General features: G+C 48.7%; 1 protein-coding gene across 1 annotated transcript in view; it reads right to left on the bottom strand.

Moving 5' to 3' along the window:
* cdk5 (cyclin-dependent kinase 5) overlaps nt 1–18,311 on the bottom strand; it is a 59,630-nt gene that overhangs the window by 34,010 nt on the left and 7,309 nt on the right. Inside the window, exons 2-4 of the mRNA XM_038808507.1 lie at nt 14,844–14,932; nt 8,981–9,048; nt 7,843–7,903 (exon numbers count right to left, since the gene is read on the bottom strand). Coding sequence (XP_038664435.1) covers nt 7,843–7,903; nt 8,981–9,048; nt 14,844–14,932 — 218 coding nt within the window. The remainder of the gene's footprint in view (nt 1–7,842; nt 7,904–8,980; nt 9,049–14,843; nt 14,933–18,311) is intronic.

Genomic DNA, 18,311 nt, shown 5'->3' with positions numbered 1-18,311 from the left:
GAATAGCTGGGCTCTCAGCACCAATCCCACTAGTCACTGCCTGCCAATTTGAAAAAGACCCGTTAACTCCTACTCTTTGTTTCCTGTCTGCTAACCAGTTTTCTATTCATCTCAAACACTCCCCCAATCCCATGCGCTTTAATTTTACACACTCATCTTTTATGTGGGACTTTGTCAAAAGTCTTCTGAAAGTCCAAATGCCCCACATCCACTGGCTCCTTTTCATCAAATCTACTAGTTACATCCTTGAAGAATTCCAGTAGATTTGTCAAGCATGATTTCCCCTTCATAAATCCATGCTGACTCTGTCCTGACAGTTTTCTAAGTACTCAGCTGTAAAATCTTTGATGATGGATTCGAGAATTTTCCCTACTAGACGTCAAGCTGACTGGTCTATAACTCCCTGCTGTCTCTCGACCCCTCTTTTTAAATAGTGGAGTTACATTAGCTACCCTCCAATCTGCAGGAACTGTTCCAGAGTCGAGAATCTTGGAAGTTGACCACCAATGTATCCAATATTTCTGGAGCCACTTCCTTAAATATTCTGGGATGTAGACTATTAGCCCCTGGGAATCCCATCAATTTCCCGAACACCATTTCTCCATTACTATTGATCTCCTTCAGTTCCTCCCTCTCACTAAACACTGCGTTCCCCAACATTTCTGGTATCTTATTTGTGTCCTCATTTGTGAAGACAGAACCAAAGTATGTATTTAGCTGCTCAGCCATTTGTCACAGGCATTGGAGAATATGTCCATGCTGCATTGCATGTTCAGCTCTGAACCAGCAGTTAGTGCAGAGTCATCAGCAAACAGGAAATTGCTAAATGATGTCTTTGTTGACCTTGCTCTTTCTCCAGACATCTCAGATTGAGCAGATTCCCATCCATGTGATATTTCATTTCAATATCAGAACGACCATCATGGAAGGCATCAGAAAGCATGGTCGGAAAAAATAAGCTGAAGAGGATTAGTGCTCGCAGACAGTACTGCTTAGCTCCATTAGTAACTGGGAGTGGATCAGAATATTCACTATCATCCAAGCCACACTCAAGCATGTCATCATGGAACTGTGAAACAACTGTGAGGAATTTCTCAAGGAAGCCATCTTCTCCGTTTCTTACCAAAGGCCCCAATGACAATCAACAATGGCAGCAAGGGCAGCATGGTGGTTAGCATAAATGCTTCACAGCTCCAGGGTCCCAGGTTCGATTCCCGGCTGGGTCACTGTCTGTGTGGAGTCTGCACGTCCTCCCCGTGTGTGCGTGGGTTTCCTCCGGGTGCTCCGGTTTCCTCCCACAGTCCAAAGATGTGCGGGTTAGGTGGATTGGCCATGCTAAATTTCCCGTAGTGTCCTAAAAAAGTAAGGTTAAGAGGGGTTGTTGGGTTACGGGTATAGGGGGGATACGTGGGTTTGAGTAGGGTGATCATTACTCGGCACAACATCGAGGGCCGAAGGGCCTGTTCTGTGCTGTACTGTTCTATGTTTCATGGTCATTATTAGACTTTTACTTCCAGGTTTTTATTGAATTCAAATGTCATCTGCTGCTATGGTGGGATTGAACCCAGGATGCCAGAGCATTATCCTGGCCTCTGGATACCAGTCCAGTGACAATACCACTACACCACGGCCTCCCCTTACCATCTCCCAACTGACTGATGAACCCAGTACTCCTCCATGTTGAACACCACTTGGAGGTAGCACTGAGGGTGGGTAGAGCAAAGAGTGTATTCTGGCTGGGGGAACTTCAATACCCATCACCAGCATTGGCTCAGTAATATCATTACAGATCGAGCTGGTTGAGTCCTGAAGGACACAGCATCTAGACTAAGTCTGCGGCAAGTGGTGAGGGAGCCAAAAGGGAAAAACATTCTTGGCCTCATCCTCACCAATTTATCTGTCACAGATGCATCAAAGTTATGGAATGGGCCGCTGACAGTGCTATCAAACAGTACTTACTCAGAAATACCTGCTCACTGACGGTCAGTTTGGGTTCTGCCAGGGTCACTCAGCACCTTAGGTCAAACATGGGCAAAAGAGCTGATCTTATGAGACGTCTGCAAACAACTGACCTTGACATTGACATCAAGGCAGCATTTGACCGAGTGTGGCATCAATGATCCCCTGCAAAACTGGAGCCAATGAGAATCAGGGGGAACAATCGGGGCTGCACAGAGGAAGGTAGTTTTGGCTGTTAGAGTCTCAGGTGTCATGAATCCGTATGGAGACAGCAGCAGACAGTATTAAAAGGGTCTCAATTGGTAGCCGTGTCTCTCAGTAACCAGTTTAGATAATAATTAAGTGTGATTAGTTTGTGGAAGAGAAACAGATTATAGACGATTGGGGGCAGTCCCCGAGATATACATATATTAATGTATAGTCATGGAAGCTGATGGGGAACCGAATAAAACAGAAGGCATAATCAAAGAACAGCAAAGGTATAATTGCCCAGACCCTAAGAAACATGGAGAGGCAGTCACCATCCAGCAGTCTCAGAAAACGGACAGGCCAGTTTCCAGCCACCAAGCCTGGAGGCCAAGTGTACAGAAAACAAGCATCTTCGAGCCAAGGCAGTGCAGAAAACCTACGTGACAACAGTTTTAAAATATCTTCACTTGACCAAGAAAAAGACAGCACTGTGTGGTAAGTATAGCTGAGTATTCAATTTGGATATTGTTTGGGAAACAGGGCAAGTCTTACAGAATTCAGATATCATAGATATATTTTGTAATAAAGGGTACCATCTATATAAACGGTATGCGTTTAATAATTCAGAATGAATTAAGAATTCAGATATCATAGATATATTTTGTAATAAAGGGTATACCATATATATAAACGGTGTGCGTTTAATAATTCATACATCTGAATTGCGTGAAAGTAGACTCCATAAGACATAGAGGCAGAATTAGGCCACTCGGCCCATCGAGTCTGCTCTGCCATTCAATCATGGCTGATATTTTCTCACCCCCATTCTCCTGCATTCTCCCCATAACCCCTGATCCCCTTAATAATCAAGAACCTATCTATCTCTGTCTTAAAGACACTCAGTGATTTGGCCTCCACAGCCAAACTCATATCAAAGCTCCAAAACCTAGGACTTGGTTCCCCACTCTGCAACTGGATCCTCGATTTTCTGACCAACAGACCACAATCAGTAAGAATGAACAACAACACCTCCTCCACAATAGTCCTCAATACCAGGGCCCCGCAAGGCTGCGTACTTGGCCCCCTACTCTACTCCCTGTACACACACGACTGCATGGCAAAACTTGGTTCCAACTCCATCTGCAAGTTTGGTGACAATACGACCATCGTGGGCCGGAACTCGAATAACGAGTCAGGAGGGAGATTGAGAACCTAGTGGAGTGGTGCAGCGACAACAATCTCTCCCTCAATGCCAGCAAAACTAAAGAGCTAATTGACTTCAGGAAGCAAAGTACTGTACACACCCCTTTCTGCATCAACAGGGCCGAGGTCGAGATGGTTAGCAGTTTCAAATTCCGAGGGGTGCACATCTCCAAAAATCAGTCCTGGTCCACCCACGTCAACGCTACCACCAAGAAAGCAGAACTTCCTCAGGAAACTAAGGAAATTTGGCATGTCCACATTAACCCTTACCAACTTTTACAGATGCACTATAGAAAGCATCCTATTTGGCTGCAACACAGCCTGGTATGGCAACTGCTCGGCCCAGGACCGCAAGAAACTTCAGAGTCGTGAACACCGCCCAGTCCATCACACGAACCTGCCTCCCATCCATTGACTACATCGACACCTCCCGCTGCCTGGGGAAAGCGGGCAGCATAATCAAAGATCCCTCTCACCCGGCTTACTCACTCTTCCAACTTCTTCAATCGGGCAGGAGATACAGGAGTTTGAGAACACGCACGAACAGACTCAAAAACAGCTTCTTCCCCACTGTCACCAGATTCCTAAATGCCCCACTTATTGATTGACCTCATTAACACTACACCCCGTATGCTTCATCCGATGCCGGTGCTTATGTAGTTACATTGTATACCTTGTGTTGCCCTATTATGTACTTTCTTTTATTCCTTTTTCTTCCCATGTACTTAATTTGAGCTGCTCGCTGAAAAATACTTTTAACTGTATCTCGATACACGTGACAATAAACAAATTCAATCCAATCCCTCTGGCTGAAGAAATTCTCCTCATCTCTGTTTTAAAGGATCGTCTCTTTAGTCTGAGATGGTGTCCTCTGCTTCTAGTTTTTCCTACAAGTGGAAACATCCTCTCTACGTCCACTCTATCCAGGCCTCGCAGTATCCTGTAAGTTTTAATAAGATCCCCCCTCATCCTTCTAAACTCCAACGAGTGCAGACCCAGAGTCCTCAACTGTTCCTCATACGACAAGTTCTTCATTCCAGGGATCATTCTTGTGAACCTCCTCTGGACCCTTTCCAAAGCCAGCACATCCTTTCTTAGATACGGGGCCCAAAACTGCTCACAATACTCCAAATGGGGTCTGACCAGAGCCTTATACAGCCTCAGAAATACATACCTGGTCTTGTATTCTAGCCCTCTTGACATGAATGCTAACATTGCATTTGCCTTCTTAACTGCTGACTGAACCTGCACATTAACCTAAAGAGGATCGTGAACAAGGACTCCCAAGTCCCTTTGTGCTTCTGCTTTCCGAAGCATTTCCCCATTTAGAAAATAGTCTATGCCTAAATTCCTCCTTCCAAAGTGCATAACCTCACACTTTTCCACATTGTATTTAATTTGCTACTTCATAGCCCACTCTCCTAGCTTGTCCAAGTCCTTTCCTCAATAGTCTTTAATAATTGTTGCACGACACGCATTTGGAGATGCTCCGATCCAACTTGCAAAGCGTGCTATAGGTAGCGCTAACAGTAAAAATTATGTTAAACGACACAAGGGGAAATATACAGCTTTAAATCAAAACAGACTTGGAAGCTTTGTTGGAGTCAGGAGGCGACAGCGTGCTTCTCCGGCCCCAGACCACCACATGGCCATCAACTGAAGATATCAGCCGCATTGTGGTGGTTGAATTGAAAAATCATCACCAGGACTTGGCCGGAGAAATAAAAAGGTCAGTAGACGAGTCCCTCAGTGAAATCTCGGGGAAGTTGTAGGGGATGGATAAAAAATGGAAGTGTGGGGTGACAAGGTCCAGAATATGGAGGTGACCCTCACTGATCAGTGAGAGGATCACGTCGCTGGAAAACAAAACTATCTTCGGTCCTGGACGTGACTACGTTTTTGAAGAATAAAGTAAATGACTTGGATCTCGAAGGCAAAAAATCCGCCTCGTGGGTTTGCCAGAGGGAATGTAGGGCAACACCATCACAGAATTGATGGCTGACCCTCCAAAATGGTGGGCGACAGGTGCTAAAATCCCCCCCCCCCCCCCCCCCCCCCCCCCGGGGCTAGATCAGGCTCATTGCACGCTGCGACCATGACATCATGCAGAGGAACCCTCTTGAGCGATGATCTTAAGATTCTACAACTTCAAAGAAAAAGAGTAGGTCCTGCGATGAGCGAGGGAGCTTATGTCATTTTTGTTTATTTGGCTGATTTACACCATAAAGTTATTACTGTTGAAGTGTTATTTTCCCTCATTATGCTAGTGTTATACATATTCTTATAGTGCGGTTGTTACCACGGGATTGTTATATGTGAAATTCTTGTTTTTGAATAATGTTAATGAATTTTCTTAACTTTTAATAAAGGGTCGGTTGGAGAATCTCTCGGCTATAGCTAGAGATGGGCCGAGAGAAGGGAAGTTGTAAGTGTGGGCATTCTGCAAACATTCAGCGAAGGGGGGGGCTTAGATTTTAGTGTCAGACAGTCTCGTGCTTTTGTAAATTTGATGTCTTTGTTGGGGATTGTGGGATTAGAGGAGATGGAGGAGGGAGGAGGGCTTAGCTGGTAGTCTGACGTTGTCCATTAATTTGTACTTGTCCGGCCTTAGGACTGGTACAGACAGCTGTTGGGATCTCCTTGCCGTGGCGTTGCAAGGTTTCTTGCCTTCTGAACTACAGGTGTAATGGCTGAACCCGGCGGGAGAGGCGATAGAGGGTCTCCTCTCTGCCTCATAACCTGGAAGGTGAGGGGTTTGAATGGACCAGTGAAGCGGGCTAGGATTTTTGCGCACATGAAGGTTCTGCACCCGGCTGTTGTGTTCCTCCAGGTGACCCATTTGTGGGTGAAGGGTTTGATGAGACTTCACAAAAATTGTTAGGAACAAGTCTTTCACTCAGACTTTAATGACAGGACTAGAGGCACGGCAATACTGATCCACAAAAAAAAAACAATTTACCCCCTCATGGATTGTGGATGACCCCAATGGTCGCTATATTATTGTCTGTGCTTCACCGGGGAACACCCCGGTTATTTTGGTGAATATTTATCCACCCAATTGGGATGACACGGGCTGGTGGACGCCCTCCCCGATTTAGAATCACATCGGATGATTCTGGGAGGAGATTGTCTTGGATCTTAAAATGGACCACTCCACGTCCAAATCCCAGCCCCAAACTAGGATATCCAGGGCACTGACCTCTTCATGGACAGGATTGGAGGGGTTGACCTGTGGCGTTTTCCGCACCCAAACAGTAAAACATTTTCTTTTTTTCCCCCACATGTTCACCATGTCGACTCTCAAATTGATTTTTTTGTTGTTGACAAATCCCTCCTCCCCTCAGTGAGAACAGCGACTACTCGGCAATTGTCAGCTCGGCCATACCCCTCAGCTTGTTGAATTTTGCTTTGATTGCGGCCCTCCTGAGCACCCGCCCAGGAGACGGGACACCACCTTACTGTCTGACGACTAGTTTTGTGAGCGATTGTCTGCTGCTACAGCAGACTTTATCAAATTCAACAAAACAGAGTCAATTTCTCAGTCAACACTCTGGGAAACATTCACTCCCTGCGCCACCAGCACACAGTGGCAGCCGTGTGTACCACCTACAAGCTGCGCTGGAAAGACTCACCAAGGCTCCTTAGGCAGCACCTTCCAAACCCATGACCACTATCATCGAGAAGGACAAAAGCAACAGATTATGGGAACACCACCAGTTCCCCTCCAAGCCATCCTGACTTCACTGTCGCTGGGGAAACAACCTCTCTGTGTTTATCCTGTCAAGCCTTTTCAAAATCTTTTTATCATTTAATCCGATTATCTCGCAGTCTTCTAAATGTCAGAGAATACAGGCTCAATTTACTCAACCTCTCACTTTAGGACAAGCCTCTTATCCCAGGGACCAATCTAGTGAACCTCTCCCGTATCCGGATCACGCCATCTCGTGAGACTCCGTTAAATCTTGAGAGACATTTTGAACGGCGTGAATCTCGCGAGGCTTCTCCCGAGACTCAACAGTCTCGTCCCAACACCAAGTTGGGCGCAATGAGGCTGTCGAATCACGGCCATTAATTTGTTTTTTCTCCTAACAGATGCTGGCAGACTTGCTGGGTTTATGCAGCCTCCAGAGCTCCCACTATCCACTATCTCTGCAGCGATCTCTTTTAGAAATTCGAGGATGTAGATCACCAGGTCCTGGGAATTTGCGGGTTTTAGTTCCTTTGAGTTTCTCCAGTAGTTTTTCTCTGGTGTTATTAATTATCTTAATTTCCTCACTCTTATTAGCCCCGAGGCTATTCTGTATTTCTGGGACTGAACTTATTCTATATATAAACACCCCCCGCCCCCCCCCCCCCCCCCCCCCCCCGCCCCCCCAGCCGAATCCTTTGATTAGATCCCAAGCTGTAACTCACTCAACCAACAGCATTAGACCCTACCGGCCCAGCCTATATCGGAGTTTGTTACTGTCTGTTGCAGAGATCTGTCGTTACCTGGTCACAATACTCAAATACGAGTGTCAGCTTCTTATCACTGTGCAGAACATCGTGTAGCCTTTGAAGAGAAAAGAAAAGAGTATTTAGATCAGATCCCAAATCTCCATAGTGGAATTAAGGTTTCCGTTCTGAAATGAAGGGATGTTGTGGGCCTGACAGCTGCTCCCAGCTTGGGTCATCTCCTGGCCACGGATCCCACGGCCAAACCTTGCCCATTCCTCCTCCCACTGCCCACAAAACCTAAACTGAGCTCCCGAAAGGCTGTCCGAGCATCCCTGAGCCCTGTCCTGCCCGAGCATCCCTGAGCCCTGTCCTGGCCGAGCATCCCTGAGCCCTGTCCTGGCCGAGCATCCCTGAGCCCTGTCCTGGCCAAGCATCCCTGAGCCCTGTCCTGGCCGAGCATCCCTGAACCCTGTCCTGGCCGAGCATCCCTGAGCCCTGTCCTGGATGAGCATCCCTGAGCCCTGTCCTGGCCGAGCATCCCTGAGCCCTGTCCTGGCCGAGCATCCCTGAGCCCTGTCCTGGCCGAGCATCCCTGAGCCCTGTCCTGGCCGAGCATCCCTGAGCCCTGTCCTGGCCGAGCATCCCTGAGCCCTGTCCTGGCCGAGCATCCCTGAGCCCTGTCCTGCCCGAGCATCCCTGAGCCCTGTCCTGGCCGAGCATCCCTGAGCCCTGTCCTGGCCGAGCATCCCTGAGCCCTGTCCTGCCCGAGCATCCCTGAGCCCTGTCCTGGCCGAGCATCCCTGAGCCCTGTCCTGCCCGAGCATCCCTGAGCCCTGTCCTGGCCGAGTATCCCTGAGCCCTGTCCTGGCCGAGCATCCCTGAGCCCTGTCCTGCCCGAGCATCCCTGAGCCCTGTCCTGGCCGAGCATCCCTGAACCCTGTCCTGGCCCCAGTGATTCCCGAACCTTATCTAAAACATACCCTTGAGCCTGACCCTGATTCTCTGAACCCTGCCTGCAAAACATAGGGTCACCCCCCCCCATTCCCCCCATGCGGCAGAACTGCTGGCTCTATTACTGGCAGTATTACTGTCTACACAAGACCAAAATGCAAAGGAATCTCAGCCACTTCATCCTTTGTCTGGCCCCAGGTCACTGAATAACACAGACTGCAAGATCTGTGACAGTTCTTACCTCACAATGTTTTTATGTTTCAGCTCTTTGAGTAGGCAGATTTCCCTCAGAGCTGAGCTAGGGACACCCTGAGAGAGAGAGAACAAAAACAGCATTAAACACAACTGCCACCATAGGACATGGGGCATCACAACCCGTCCCTAATTGCCCTTGAGGGGTCAGTTGAGAGTCAACGACATTGCTGTGGGTCTGGAGTCACATGTAGGCCAGACCGGGTTAGGGTTAGGACGGCAGATTTCCTTCCCTAAAGGACATTAGTGAACCAGTTGGATTTTTAATGAAAATCGCCAATGGTTTCATGGTCATCGTTAGACTTTTGATTCCAGATTTTTATAGAATTCAAATTTCACCATCTGCAGTGTCGGGATTTGAACCCGGGTCCCCACAGCTTTACTCTGGGTCTCTGGTTTGCTAGGCAAGTGACAACCCCACTACACCACCACCTCCCCCTAAACACACAAGCCATCAGGAACAGCAAAACATACAGTTGCACACAGCAATGCCGCAGGGTACAGTTACAAATGAGGAAACACCAGAGGGTACAGTACAGCACTGCAATGCCAGAGGTACAGTACAACACTGCATCACCAGAGGGTACAGTACGGCACTGCAATGCCAGAGGTACAGTACAACACTGCATCACCAGAGGGTACAGTACGGCACTGCAATGCCAGAGGTACAGTACAACACTGCATCACCAGAGGGTACAGTACGGCACTGCATCACCAGAGGGTACAGTACAGCACTGCAATGCCAGAGGGTACAGTACGGCACTGCAATGCCAGAGGTACAGTACAACACTGCAATGCCAGAGGGTACAGTACAACACTGCAATGCCACAGGGTACAGTACGGCACTGCATCACCAGAGGGTACAGTACGGCACTGCATCACCAGAGGGTACAGTACGGCACTGCAACACCAGAGGGTACAGTACGGCACTGCATCACCAGAGGGTACAGTACAGCACTGCAATGCCAGAGGGTACAGTACGGCACTGCAATGCCAGAGGGTACAGTACGGCACTGCATCACCAGAGGGTACAGTACGGCACTGCATCACCAGAGGGTACAGTACGGCACTGCAATGCCAGAGGGTACAGTACAGCACTGCAATGCCAGAGGGTACAGTACAGCACTGCAATGCCAGAGGGTACAGTACAACACTGCAATGCCACAGGGTACAGTACGGCACTGCAACACCAGAGGGTACAGTACGGCACAGCAGTGCCAGAGGGTACAGTACGGCACTGCATCACCAGAGGGTACAGTACAGCACTGCATCACCAGAGGGTACAGTACAGCACTGCAATGCCAGAGGGTACAGTACAGCACTGCAATGCCGGAGGGTACAGTACAGCACTGCAATGCCAGAGGGTACAGTACAGCACTGCAATGCCAGAGGGTATAGTTGAACAAGACAACAGCAAAGGTACAGTTGCACACGGCAACAGCAGAGCATACAGTCGCACACTGCAACAGCAGAGCATACAGTCGCACACTGCAACAGCAGAGCATACAGTCGGAAATGGCAACAGCAGAGCATACAGTCGCACATGGCAACAGCAGAGAATACAATCGCACACGGCAACAGCAGAGCATACAGTCGCACACGGCAACAACAGAGCATACAGTCGCACACGGCAACAGCAGAGCATACAGTCGCACATGGCAACAGCAGAGAATACAATCGCACACGGCAACAGCAGAGCATACAGTCGCACATGGCAACAGCAGAGCATACAGTCGCACACGGCAACAGCAGAGCATACAGTCGCACACGGCAACAGCAGAGCATACAGTCGCACACGGCAACAACAGAGCATACAGTCGCACACTAGAACAGCAGAGCATATATTCGTACACAGTAACAGCAAAACATACAGTTGCACACAGCAATGCCGCAGGATACAGTTACAAATAAGGAAACACCAGAGGGTACAGTACAGTACTGCAACACCAGAGGGTACAGTACGACACTGCAACACCACAGGGTACAGATGAACAAGACAACAGCAAAGGTACAGTTGCACACTGCAACAGCAGAGCATAGTCGGACACTGCAACTGCAGAGCATACAGTCGCACACGGCAACAGCAGAGCATAGTCGCAAATAGCAACAGCAGAGCATAGTCGCACACGGCAACAGCAGAGCATAGACGGAAACTGCAACAGCAGAGAATACAGTCGCACACGGCAACAGCAGAGCATGTAGTCACACATCGCAACAGCAGAGCATACAGTCGCACACAGCAACAGCAGAGCATACAGTCGCACACTGCAACAGTCTAGCATAAGTCGCGCCCGGAAACAGCTAAGCTAAAAGTTGAACACGGCAACAGCAGTGCATACAGTTGAACACCAGAGGTACAGTACGACTGCAACACCAGAGGGTACAGTACAAGTCAACAGCAAAGGTACAGTTGCACACGTCTGCAGCAGAGCATACAGTCGCACACGGCAACAGCAGAGCATACAGTCGCACACGGCAACAGCAGAGCATACAGTCGCACACAGCAACAGCAGAGCATACAGTCGCACATGGCAACAGCAGAGCATACAGTCGTCCATGGCAACAGCAGAGCATACAGTCACACATGGCAAAAGCAGAGCATAGTCGCACATGGCAACAGCAGAGCATACAGTCGCACACTGCAACAGCAGAGCATACAGTCGCACACAGCAACAGCAGAGCATACAGTCGCACATGGCAACAGCAGAGCATACAGTCGTCCATGGCAACAGCAGAGCATACAGTCACACATGGCAAAAGCAGAGCATAGTCGCACATGGCAACAGCAGAGCATACAGTCGCACACTGCAACAGCAGAGCATACAGTCGCACACAGCAACAGCAGAGCATACAGTCGCACATGGCAACAGCAGAGCATACAGTCGCACATGGCAACAGCAGAGCATACAGTCGCACACGGCAACAGCAGAGCATACAGTCGCACACTGGAACAGCAAAACATACAGTTGCACACAGCAATGCCGCAGGATACAGTTACAAATAAGGAAACACCAGAGGGTACAGTACGACACTGCAACACCACAGGGTACAGTACGACACTGCAACACCACAGGGTACAGATGAACAAGACAACAGCAAAGGTACAGTTGCACACTGCAACAGCAGAGCATAGTCGGACACGGCAACAGCAGAGCATATAGTCGCACACGGCAACAGCGCAGCATACAGTCGCACACGGCAACAGCAGAGCATACAGTCGCACACGGCAACAGCGCAGCATACAGTCGCACATGGCAACAGCAGAGCGTACAGTCGCACACGGCAACAGCAGAGCATACAGTCGCACACGGCAACAGCAGAGCATACAGTCGCACACGGCAACAGCGCAGCATACAGTCGCACACAGCAACAGCAGAGCATACAGTCGCACACGGCAACAGCGCAGCATACAGTCGCACACAGCAACAGCAGAGCATACAGTCGCACATGGCAACAGCAGAGCGTACAGTCGCACATGGCAACAGCAGAGCGTACAGTCGCACACGGCAACAGCAGAGGTTACAGTGACGCCATGGTTAAAAGTCACACAGAGAGTAATACCACAGAGTACAGCTGCTTACGGGGGGGGGGAACCGGCGCACACACCAGGACGTGGGGGTACAGCCGCACACATCACACATGGCCGGCACGGTAGCATTGGTTAGCACTTCGTTTCACAACACAAGGGATCCGGGTTTGATTCCCGGCTTGGTTCACTGTCTTCCCGTGTCTGCATGGGCTTCCTCCGGGTGCTCCGGTTTCCTCCCACATGTCCTGAAAGAGGTGCTGTTAGGTGAATAGGACATTCTGAATTCTCCCTGTGTACCCGAACAGGCGCCGGAACATGGTGACTCGGATTTTCACAATGACTTCATTGCAGTGTTAATGTAAGCCTGCTTGTGACATCAATTAAAGAAAAGAAAAAAAAGCACGGGTGGCTGAAGAGTGGGGGGTCACAGCTGCACACATCGACAGAGCAAAACAGTGTACAGACACACATGGTAACGTCAGAGCACACGTACATGCAGCAACACCAGAGTGTAGTCGCTCACAGCAACACCAGTGTACAGTCGCACACAGTAACACCAGAGTGCATTCACACACAGTAACACCAGAGTGTACAGTCACACACAGTAATACCAGAGTGTACATTCACACACAGTAACACCAGAGTGCAGTCACACACAGTAACACCAGAGTATACAGTCACACACAGTAACACCAGAGTGTACAGTCACACACAGTAACACCAGAGTGTACAGTCACATACAGTAACACCAGAGTATACAGTCGCACACAGTAACACCAGAGTGTAGTCGCACACAGTAACACCAGAGTGTACAGTCGCACACAGTAACACCAGAGTGTACAGTCGCACACAGTAACACCAGAGTGTACAGTCGCACACAGTAACACCAGAGTGTACAGTCGCACACAGTAACACCAGAGTGTACAGTCGCACACAGTAACACCAGAGTGTACAGTCGCACACAGTAACACCAGAGTGTACAGTCGCACACAGTAACACCAGAGTGTACAGTCGCACACAGTAACACCAGAGTGTACAGTCGCACACAATAACACCAGAGTGTACAGGTGCACACAGCAATGCCAGTGAGTATAGGCGTACAAAGGAAGAGTATACAGGCACGCACACTAACATCACAGTACAGGCACGCACACTAACATCACAGTACAGACACACACACTAACACCACAGGACATTACATGCAGTGACAGCAGTATACAAGCACACACGGTAATACTAATGCAGACACACATTACCATCAGAGTTTGCAGAGGCACACACAGTACCGTTAGTGTACAGGCACACACTAACACCAGTGCATGCGCGCGCGCGCACACACACACAAACACCAGAGTACAGACACACAAAATTACAGCAGTGCAGACATACATAGCATCAGAGTTTGCAAGTACACACTGTAACACCAGTGTACAGGCACACACTAACACCAGTGTACAGGCACACACACTAACACCAGTGTACAGGCACACACACTAACACCAGTGTACAGGCACACAGTAGCATCAGTGTACAGGCACACACACTAACACCAGTGTACAGGCACACAGTAGCATCAGTGTACAGGCACACACACTAACACCAGTGTACAGGCACACACACTAACACCAGTGTACAGGCACACAGTAGCATCAGTGTACAGGCACACACACTAACACCAGTGTATAGGCACACACACTAGCACCAGTGTACAGGCACACACACTAACACCAGTGTACAGGCACACACACTAACACCAGTGTACAGGCACACACACTAACACCAGTGTACAGGCACACACACTAACACCAGTGTACAGGCACACACACTAACACCAGTGTACAGGCACACACACTAACACCAGTGTACAGGCACACAGTAGCATCAGTGTACAGGCACACACACTAACACCAGTGTACAGGCACACACACTAACACCAGTGTACAGGCACACAGTAGCATCAGTGTACAGGCACACACACTAACACCAGTGTACAGGCACACAGTAGCATCAGTGTACAGGCACACACACTAACACCAGTGTACAGGCACACACACTAACACCAGTGTACAGGCACACACACTAACACCAGTGTACAGGCACACACACTAACACCAGTGTACAGGCACACACACCAACACCAGTGTACAGGCACACACACTAACACCAGTGTACAGGCACACACACTAACACCAGTGTACAGGCACACACACCAACACCAGTGTACAGGCACACACACAGTGGTGACAGAGGGTAAGGTAGCAATGTAATCCCAGAGGACATGTGGGTTGTGTGTGTTAGTCCAGCAATACGTGCAGGTACTTACCTCATCATCATCATCCAGACGAACTCTCTTCAGTGCTACAATTTCATGGGTTTCCCTGTTCTTTGCTTTAAACACCGTCCCATAGGTCCCTAGGACGAAAAGACACAGCTGTTTCGAAAGCCTAGCTGAGGAAATAACTTTCAAAAACCTCATGTTGTTCGTACATTGTGGGGACAGGTGAGAGAGACACCAACATGCAGAGAGAGAGACATCAGAAGAGAGAGAGAGACAATAGAGAGAGAGAGAAATATCAGAAAGACAAAGAGAGAGAGAGAAAGACATCGGAGAGAGACAGAGAAAGACAGAGAGAGACATGAGAGAGAGACATCAGAGAGAGAGAGACATCAGAAAGACAAAGAGAGAGAGATAGACAGAGAGAGAGAGAGAGGGGGAGAGAAAGACAAAGAGAGACATTAGAGAGAGAGAGTTCAGAGAGAGAAACATCAGAGAGATCACAGAGAGAGACATCAGAGAAGAGAGAGAGAGACAAAGAGAGATCAGAGAGAGACATCAGAGAGAGAGAGAGAGAGAGAGAGAGGCAAAGGTAGAGATCAGAGAGACATCAGAGAGGCAGAGACAACAGAGAGACAAAGAGAGAGATCAGAGAGAAACACATCATAGAGAGAGACACATCATAGAAAGAGACATGAGAGTGAGAGAGAGAGACATCAGAGGGAGAGAGTGAGAGACAACAGAGAGATAGGTATCAATAAAGAGAGGAAGAGACAGCAACAAAGAGGGTGAGAGAGACAGAGAGGGAGAGGCACCAACAGACAGCACTGTTGCCATCAGAACCGCTGAGCATTCCTGCATTTTCTGTTTTAATTTCAGAGATCCAGGATCTGCAGAATTTGCTTCTATACCAATAGATTTTTGTTGCATAAGGTATTAAAATTACAGAACCAAGTGGGCAGTACGTTGGTGCAGTGGCTAGCCCTGCTGTCTCACGGCACCGAAGTCCCAGGTTGGATCCCGGCTCTGGGTCATTGTCCGTGTGGAGTTTTCACATTCTCCCCATGTTTGCGTGGGTTTCGCCCCTGTGGTAGTCGGTATTAGGGGTATTACGGTACCCAGGTTGAGGCTGTAAGGCCATTGGTGTGGGAGGTACCTGAGACAGCAAGATCATTGGTGACGCCTGCCTGCTGGTTCCGCCCAGTAAGGCGGAGTATAAGAGCCTGTGTCTCCCCAGCTGCTGCATTCTGTACCTGCACTGCTGGGGGAAACATCTAGTCCAATAAAGCCTTCAATTGACGTCCAATCTTGCTTCTGGAGTCATTGATCGAGCATCAGCCCCCACAACCCAAAAGATGTGCAGGGTGGTGGATTGGCCGCACTAAACAGTTGAAAGGAATTCAGGACCGGCATGTTCCTGTGAGGAAGCTGGATAAATATGGCAGATTTTGCGACCCTTGGATAACAAGAGATATTAGAGGCCTCGTCAAAAAGGAAAAGGAGGCATCTGTCAGGGCGAGAAGGCTGGGAACAGACGAAGCCTGTGTGGAATATAAGGAAAGTAGGAAGGAACTTAAGCAAGAAGTCAGGAGGGCTAAAAGGGGTCACGAAAAGTCATTGGCAATTAGGGTTAAGGAAAATCCCGTCTTTTTACACGTACATAAAAAGCAAGAGGGTAGTCAGGGAAAGGGTGGGCCCACTGAAGGATAGGGGAGGGAATCTATGTGTGAGCCAGAGGAAATGGGCGAGGTACTAAATGAATACTGTACTTTGCATCAGTATTCACCAAAGAGAAGGAATTGGTGGATGTTGAGTCTGAAGAAGGGTGTATAGATAGTCTGGGTCACATTGAGATCCAAAAAGACAAGGTGTTGGGCGTCTTGAAAAATATTAAGGTGGATAAGTCCCCAGGGCCTGATGGGATCTACCCCAGAATACTGAAGGAGGCGAGAGAGGAAATTGCTGAGGCCTTGACAAAAATCTTTGGATCCTCACTGTCTTCAGGTGATGTCCCAGAGGACTGGAGAATAGCCAATGTTGTTCCTTTGTTTAAGAAGGTGGCAAGGAAGTGTAGCAAGGTGAGCTTTATATTAGTGGTAGGGAAATTACTGGAGAGAATTCTTCGAGACAGGATGTACTCCCATTTGGAAGCAAGTGGTCGTATTAGCGAGAGGCAGCACGGTTTTATGAAGGGGAGGTCGTCTCTCACTAACTTGATAGAGTTTTTCGAGGAGGTCACAAAGCTGATTGATGCAGGTAGGGCAGTGGATGTTGTCTATATGGACTTCAGTAAGGCCTTTGACAAGGTCCCTCATGGCAGACTGGTACAAAAGGTGAAGTCACACAGGATCAGAGGTGAGCTGGCAAGATGGATACAGAACTGGCTAGGTCATAGAAGGCAGAGAGTAGCAATGGAAGGGAGCTTTTCTGATTGGAGGGCTGTGACTAGTGGTGTTCCGTCGGGATCAGTGCTGGGACCTTTGCTATCCGTAGTATATATAAATGATTTGGAGGAAAATGTAACTGGTCTGATTGGTAAGTCTGCGGACGACACAAAGGTTGGTGGAATTGTGGATAGCGATGAGGACTGTCAGAGGATGCAGCAGGATTTAGATCGTTTGGAGACTTGGACGGTGAGATGGCAGATGGAGTTTAATCCGGACAAATGTGAAGTAATGCGTAAAGTAATGGGGCTGGTTTAGCACACTGGGCTAAATCGCTGGCTTTTAAGGCAGGCCAGCAGCACGGTTCGATTCCCGTACCAGCCTCCCCAGACAGGCGCCGGAATGAGGCGACTAGGGGCTTTTCACAGTAACTTCGTTGAAGCCTACTCGTGACAATAAGCGATTTTCATTGCATAATGCAGGTAGGGAATATACAGTGAATAGTAGAACCCTCAAGAGTATTGACAGTCAGCGAGATCTTGGTGTACAGGTCCACAGGTTACTGAAAGGGGAAACACAGGTGGACAAGGTAGTCAAGAAGGCGTAGGGCATGCTTGCCTTCATTGGCCGGGGCATTGAGTATAAGAATTGGCAAGTCATGTTGCAGCTGTATAGAACCTTAGTTAGGCCACACTTGGAGTATAGTGTTCAATTCTGGTCGCCACACTACCAGAAGGATGTGGAGGCTTTAGAGAGGGTGCAGAAGAGATTTACCAGGATGTTGCCTGGTATGGAGGGCATTAACTATGAGGAGAGAGGCAGCATGGTGGCGCAGTGGGTTAGCCCTGTTGCCTCACGGCGCCTAGTTCATAGGTTCGATCCCGACTCTGGGTCACTGTCCATGAGGAGTTTGCACATTTTCCCCGTGTTTGCGTGGGTTTCGTCCCAACAACCCAAAGATGTGCAGGTTAGGTGGATTGGACACGCTAAAATGCCTCTTAATTGGAAAAAGTGAATTGGGTACTCTAAATTAATATTAAAAAAAAGCTATGAGGAGGGGTCGAAAAACTTAGTTTGTTCTCACTGGAACAAAGGAGGTTGAGGGGCAACCTGATAGAGGTCTACAAAATTA

This window comes from Scyliorhinus canicula, chromosome 10 (genome assembly GCF_902713615.1).
Source record: "Scyliorhinus canicula chromosome 10, sScyCan1.1, whole genome shotgun sequence".
NCBI classification, from domain to species: domain Eukaryota; kingdom Metazoa; phylum Chordata; class Chondrichthyes; order Carcharhiniformes; family Scyliorhinidae; genus Scyliorhinus; species Scyliorhinus canicula.
This window is presented reverse-complemented; position numbering and strand designations above follow the sequence as displayed.